The 7,500-nt window shown below is 39.4% G+C and overlaps 1 protein-coding gene across 1 annotated transcript in view; it reads right to left on the bottom strand.

The window, feature by feature from the left end:
• The window catches only part of si:dkeyp-27e10.3 (UPF0606 protein KIAA1549), a 34,874-nt gene that overhangs the window by 14,581 nt on the left and 12,793 nt on the right, over positions 1–7,500 (bottom strand). Inside the window, 3 exon segments of the mRNA XM_046873560.1 lie at positions 947–1,121; positions 2,258–2,346; positions 4,090–5,394. Of these exon segments, the coding sequence (XP_046729516.1) occupies positions 947–1,121; positions 2,258–2,346; positions 4,090–5,394 (1,569 nt within the window).

Here is a 7,500-nt window from a genome sequence, read left to right on the forward strand (position 1 = left end):
GAGTAAAAGACAGGAGGTGGAGCTGGAGGTAGCAGAGCTGAAGATGTTGAGGTTTTTGCTGGGCGTGACGACGATGGACAGGATTAGAAATGAGTTTGTTAGAGGGACAGCGCATGTAGGACGTTTTGGAGACAAGGTGAGGGAGGTGAGATTGAGATGGTTTGGACGTGTTCATAAGAGGGACATGGGGTATATCGGTAGGAGAATGCTGAGGATGGAGACACCAGAAAGGAGGAAAAGAGGAAGGCCAAGGAGGAGGTTTATGGATGTGGTGAAGGAAAACATGCAGGTAATTGGTGTGAAAGAGGCAGATGTAGAGGACAGAGGGGTATGGAGACGGATGATCCGCTGTGGCGCCCCCTAATGGGAGAAGCCCGAAAGAAGAAGATTTAACTACATTTTGTAAAATCAGTCGTTCCTTTTCTATTTATAAGCAGAAAAACATACATGGTCAATCAATCATAGTAATTTGGATACTTAAGTACATCTGAAGGCAAATACTTTTGTACTTTTATTTAAGGGAAAGTTTAAATGGGGTGATATTTTACCTTGTGTATCTCTACATTATCTCAAGTACATTGTTTGTGTTCTTCGTCCACCACTGGTGTTAGGAGAGATGTTTTTGTGTTTTGCAGAGAATCATTTTTATTTTATACAATAATACTGAATCATTTTTATGGAGTGTCAGTAATCCTCAATTGGACTATACACGGCTTTGCTGTACACGTCGCCTCAAGCTTTTTATTTTACAGATTTACAGTTTGCTGATAAGATGCCTACAGTGTAGCCTTATGGCAGCTGGCATTCGGCCGACGTTTCTCCTACATACTGCATGCTGTCGCTGCGTGTCTCTGTTCAAAGAGGCACTATTACCGCTTGCTTGGGGAGCACCTGCTAAAGCACATAATGCTGAGTTTTATAAACCTGGAAAAAATCCACGACTTACCTGAGTGGACCTGATTGATGTTATCAGGTACAGGATATATGGGTGTAACAGTGAGGATGGTGGAAGATGAAGTGCTGCGTGCTGATTGGCGGAGAGTGTTGATGATCGACACTGCTGTATATATGAGTGGGCCAGACACGGCCCGGAAAACAAAATTGGGCGGAGCTTTAAGAACCTGCAAAACACAAAAGTGTCAAAGCTCAATTTTTTTTTTTACAACACCCTTAAGGGGAAAAAATACAGAAGCTGATTCTAAGCTCTTTTGTGTCCCAATATCTAGAAACCAAAGTGCAAACTAGAGCTGTAGTAAAGCCCAACACTGTCCAAGTCTATTAACTGTCTAAAAACAGGACTAGCTAAGATCAAGTCTAGACTTCAACTTAAGTCAATTTTGAGGTCAAACTGAAGTTTTAAAACCAATTTAAAATTTAAAACCAAGACTTCAATTAGTTGCCTTCATTCAGGCAATGAACTAATGTTTTCTTAAACAAAAAATTACTTGTTGAACTTTGTGAAGCATCATTATTTCGTCAGCCGATTTTAGTGAAGTGCATAAAGGAAACTAGTTGTATTTAATTAAAGGAACACCTTTACAAATTAGTGCACTAACAAAACAAAAACACAGCAGTGCATAATTTGAGTTATGCACTTTCACAGCAGCAAAAAATAAATAAATAAATAAAATAAAAAAATCTTCTGTTATAATGTCATTTATTATAATGAGAGAAATTAAAAATTAAGATTCAGAATTTAGACAGTGAGCGCTCTGATCTGCATCACTGGTGTCTGTCTTGTCCATTTCCTTCTTTCTTGCCAGTTTGGCGTGTTTATTCTCCTGTTATTAATCAGTGCAGTAGTTTCTTGAGCGTGATTTTTCCCTAATTGCAATATTTTTATTGTATTTTTTTTAAAGTAGCGAATATGATTTAAAATGTAATTAAATACAATACTTTAAACAAAACAGACTTAAGTAAAAGTAAAATTACAGATTTTTAAAAACTACTTTAAAAATATAAGAACTAAAAAAAACTACTCAATTACATTAACAGAAGAAAACGTAATTCATTATTTTCCACCTCTGAATACCAGATCCCATACCAGATCCCAAGACTGAAACAATTCGCAGTACAAAATGGCAATAATTTTGAGTCCAATTCAATACAGAAAATCTCAAGCCTGAACTTGAGTTCTGAGCCCTAGTGCACACTTTGGTGATTAACTGTACATACATTTCTTAAATAAATGCACCTAGCACATGCATACAAGTAAATATTAACACATAGTAAAATATTGAAAGTAAATGGGACCCACCTGCAGTTCCACGGTCCGGTTGAACTCTCGTCTCAAAATCTCCTTCACATGAGTTTTCGCGAACGCCACAGAGGTCGCACTTGGCATACCTGCAGTTTCAGGGATCCGAGGTCAATAAGAAGTTGAAATTCCTGCAATTACTTCAGGTGACTATACAGATGTTTTTTGAGTTTCTGTAGACTACTGTAAATTATTAACCAATTTTGCTATTTTACGACAGGTTCTGTTCAATACAAGCTGCTACAAATATAATGAAATTAGTAATGTCTACACTGGTTTTTGTTGGATTTGTAGGATTCACTTTATTTGGATCAAAAGTCTACACCTAGAATATCAGAATATCACAATTTTTTCTATGCAAACCCAACCACTAAAGCTATGCAATGACGTAGTAAAAATCAGATTTTCTAATAAGAAATAATGTTTAACTCCCATTTAATCTCACTTTAATCTGTACTCTAATCCAGTGGTCCCCAACCTTTTTTGCGCCACGGACCTGATTAATGTCGGACAATATTTTCACACCGGCCTTTAAAGTGTGGCGGATAAATACAACAAAATAAAATGATACGACCAGCATAAAAACTGGTATTTTCTAAATATAATAATGAACGTGAATCCACTATGTTGTTTTCTGTTCATTTTGCTTGCTTGGGGGTTTGAATTGAGCGGTAATGTTTTATGTGTTAGCAGCCGGAGCAGCCCTTTTAAGAAGGTAGCGGATGGGGGTAAGACATGTGACCGAGGCATCATGACATGCATCAAGAGTGAGTCATAGACAGATGTGGCGGAGAGAATCCGGTCATTTTCCAAAATAAAACATTGTTCAGAATCAGATAATAAATAAAATGGAAATATGCACGTTATGTATTCTTTCTGTGCGGCCCGGTACCAATTTACCCACGGACCGGTGCCAGTCCGTGGCCCGGGGGTTGGGGACCACTGCTCTAATTTGCTCTAGAACCCCAAGGAAGCTTTGTGTCCCTGGAGTTGTACAGACGATGCTTTAACAGGCTTCAAGGAAAAATTTCACACAGTTTTCAAACAGTTTCACAAAAGTTTGTGTTAAAAGACTGGTTTAAAGTATCACATTTCACTATGCTACATTTAATATAGAAATATTTGGTTTCCTTTTTTTTTTTTTTTTTTTATGAAATCTCATGGAATGGAGGTTTCCTACAAAATAAAGCAATTAATTCAAATCTAAAAATGATCACATACACTGGCCAGGCATAATATTATGACATTATAACATTATGAGCGGTGAAGAGAATAACACTGATTATCTCTCCATCATGGCATCTGTTAGTGGGTGGGATATATTAGGCAGCAAGTCATCATTTTGTCCTCAATGTTGACGTGTTAGAAGCAGAAAAAATGGTCAAATGTAAGGATTTGAGTGAGTTTTACAAGGGCCAATTTGTGATGGCTAGACGAATGGGTCAGAACATCTCCAAAACTGTAGTTCTTGTGGGATGTTCCTGGTCTGCAGTGGTCAGTGTATCAGTGGACCAAGGAAGGAAGAGTGGTGAACTGGTGACAGGGCCAACGCTTGTGTGGTCTGATCCAACATACGAGCAACCATGGCTTAAAATGCTAAAGAAGTTTGGGTAACAGTAATGCTGGTTATGCTCGACAGGTCAGGACTGTTTTGGCAGCAAAAGGGGAACCAACACAACATTAGGCAAGTGGTCATAATGTTATGCCTGGACAGTGTATACAGTATTTTCATATATTGTATATAGTAAATAACGTATTTGTTATATATTTCATCATTATGCACATTACAAATGTACCTTTTTGCAAAAAAAAACAAAACAATGAACACTCACCCACTCTGACCAGGTACATATCTTGCTTTGTGATGTTGCAGACATACTGCCGAGGTGCATTAGAAAGAGGGATTCTGGGAGCAGGAGGTATTTGTTTAGTGGGCCCGGCAGATGTAGTTGTTGTTGTAGTGGTAGTCGTGGCTCTGGTAGGTGTCCGAGGTTTGTGAGCAGATGGGATTTTGACTGTTACAGCCTGGAGGACTGAACCCTGTGGGATCTCTGGTGGAGCTGTAAGAACTACATGTTGGTCACTGCCTGCTTTAAAATCTGGAAAAGCTGGATGAGGTGACCCCTTCCCTGGGTAAAGAGGTATTTCAGCAGGATGTTGATGATCTGTAGGAGAAATAGGGAGTACAGTAGATTTGTGTGGCGGGGTCGGGGTAACTCCGGGTATGGGGTGAGGTGTATCTACTTGATCCGTTACTGTTCTTGGGTCCATACCTAGAGAAGGGGCAAGTGTTTGTGTGGAAACTGTAGGCTGTGTGAGGGTTGCTGTGGGAGTGATATGAGGGGGGCTCAGGTGTGTCTGGTTGCGAGCAGCACTAGCATTTTCTTTGGCCAGTAGTGCATTATAGTACTCCATACTATTCATATCTGGAAGCAGCATTTCAGTGGGCTCAATAGGGTACAGTTCTGCCCAGTCAAAATCCAGGTCATCCTGGGCAGTATCAGGGACATAGGGCAAGCGGGGATCAGAGGGATGGGCAGTCCTTAGGCTAGTTCCATATCTGAGGGTTGCACTTGGTAGGAGATGCCTAGAGGAGAGGGTTAAAACTGGGCGTAATGGAAAGTCGGTATTGTAACGAACCCCAGCGCTGTCCTCCTCAGACTCATATGAGTCATACCCATGTGTGGGAATGGTGGTGACCAGAGAAAGGTCCTCCCCATCAGATCCCATGAAGGTTAAAGTCTCCAGATAGTCTCCAGAACCCCAGTCCACCTCTGTAGACTGAGCAGAGTCCAGGTCTTCATGGGTGAGCAAAGTAGGAGGAGCTGGTGTAAGTGGGCTGTGACCATGAAGAGGAGGCATCTGACTTGGTGTGAGAAGGTCTGGTGGGCGTAGCAGCAGGTGAATGCCATGTGCGCTATCACCTAGGTTACCTGAGCCACCATCAGCACCTAGGGATGGAGTTGGAGCGATGCGGGATGCATTGGCATGGCGAACAGGGTATGCAGAATGCTTGGTATGAGCTTTGCGTCTGGGGTTTTCGGAGTATTGCGATAAAGAGATCGGAGCTTGTTGTAAACCTGCGTGTGTCGGGAAGAATCCAAAGTCCCGTTTGGATAGCCCGGACGGGAGTTTCTCTGAGAATCAAGGAGAAAAAGCAACACATAAAAGGACTAGAGATCAGAATTTAACGATATATCCAACGTTATATAACCAAATGTGAGAACAGTCACCATCCAGACTGGTTCCTAATATACTCACTGGAAAGAGTAAGAGTAATGAAAGAGTAATTCTGTAAATAGGACAGTTCTGAATGGAAAACTTTCTTAGGACAGCTTACTTGTACCTCGAATGTTTCAACAAACCATAGTATTCTTGTTGATTACCAGTTTATAGAACCTATGACATCTCAGAGCGAAACTCTTAGATATAGGTAAACAACAGAGGTGAAAAGAGTAATAAAATGTTCTATTTAAGTTAAAATATTGTTACTTCGATGAAATTTTTCTTAAGTAATAGTAATGTTAGCGAAATATTTTTTTTAAATGTACCGGTCAAGTAAATTTTACTGACTTTTTTTTTTTTTTTAACAGCAGGGGTGGGGTGGGGTATTCTATTATAGTTTTAAAAATGTTTAAAGGAACACTTTTACAAATTAAAGTGCAATAACAAAATAAATAAAACTCACTACAGTCCATAATTTGAGTCTAATGTGAGTTATGCACTTTCGCAGCAAAAATATTTTTCATTTCGTTTTTAACTGGGTCTGCATCATTCTTTTATTGTTCTCTACCCATTAGTAAATTAATCAGTGCAGGAGTTTCAAGGGCATGATTTTTTTTATTATTATTATATCATATGATTTAAAAAACGACTTTAAAAAGTAGAAGTACACAAAAAAAACTCAAATGGAGTAATGCAAGTGAATTCAATTTGTTACTTTTCACCTCTGGTAAGCCACATGGGTTCTTGTTTTCCAAAGATTTTTGCCAAAATGGAGCCCCCATTGTCGGGTTTCCAGAAACCTTTAAGGTTTACCACAAAAAGTATGGCAAAAAGTTCTAGAGTCAACCTTTCATTCTAAGATCCTATCATTTTAACAGACTTAATGGCAAATGAAATTGCCAATGTGTTAAAAGATTCTATTCTTTTAAATACATTTATTCTCTTATGTTTTAGATCTACGAAAGCTCATATGATGGAAAGGACGCAGCTATTAAGAAGCATATTAGATTATCAGGTAACCAAGTGTTAATTGTTTCTAAAAATGAAATATAATAAGGTTTTGTGTCATTCATTAATTCATCTTCGTCACAATCAGGGTGGATTAGGAGTTTATTACATTAGGCAAAGGCAAAATAGATGACCACTCCAGGCATTTATTCACATCTATTGGGCCAGTTAGGGCCACCAATCCACTTGGGAGCAGGAGGAAACCTGGAGAATCTATGCAGACATGGATATAGCATGTCAAACTCAAAGCAGAAAGTATCCATCAAACTCAGGATTGAGCTGCAGACCCTGAAGCTGAATCATCGCTACCTACTGCAATGCCAAAAATGGGAAGTCAATAAGTCAACAAACTCCTATCTATAAAACTGTAATAAAACATTCATCAAATGATTTGAGGTCAGTAATAATTGATAGATCATTCAAAAGCATGTTAAAACACAGACCAGCATGTTCTGCATAACCTCACTGTCCATTTGTTTCAGCCCTCAAGGATAAAGCACAGTGAAGAGGAGCACTTCTGTGTGAGTTACTGTACATCTAGAATAGACTAATATTATATCAGGTGTACAGTAACAGTAGTGGGCTAATGATCCAGTTTTTCCTCTGTGTGATATTGAAGCTTTGAAAGTGGAGAGGTAATTGAGTCTGAGGCTCAATGGGCTGGATGGCTACGTAAATGGAACAGGCAGCATGTAGGAAGCTGGCAGCACTCTGCATTGGTTTGTGGGCCAGTGTGTCATTCCAACTCCATCTTCAGACAGAAGGGACGCCCAGCCAGCCGCTAACTTATCATTTTATGGATTGTCAGAAAGCCTTATAGAATATCCAAGCCAGACTGTTGTGCCAGAAAGAATTTGCACCCCAACTTTCAATCAGAAGCAACATCCAATAAGCAAATAAAATCTTGGATTTGGTCTATGCTGTCTGAAAGTTTCAATAGAAAACCTATTCCTATGTTCTCACTGCTAAAGCTCTGACTTATTGCTCGGCTCCGATCTGCCTAAATGATC

Source organism: Silurus meridionalis, chromosome 18 (genome assembly GCF_014805685.1).
Source record: "Silurus meridionalis isolate SWU-2019-XX chromosome 18, ASM1480568v1, whole genome shotgun sequence".
In the NCBI taxonomy this organism is placed as follows: Eukaryota; Metazoa; Chordata; class Actinopteri; order Siluriformes; family Siluridae; genus Silurus; species Silurus meridionalis.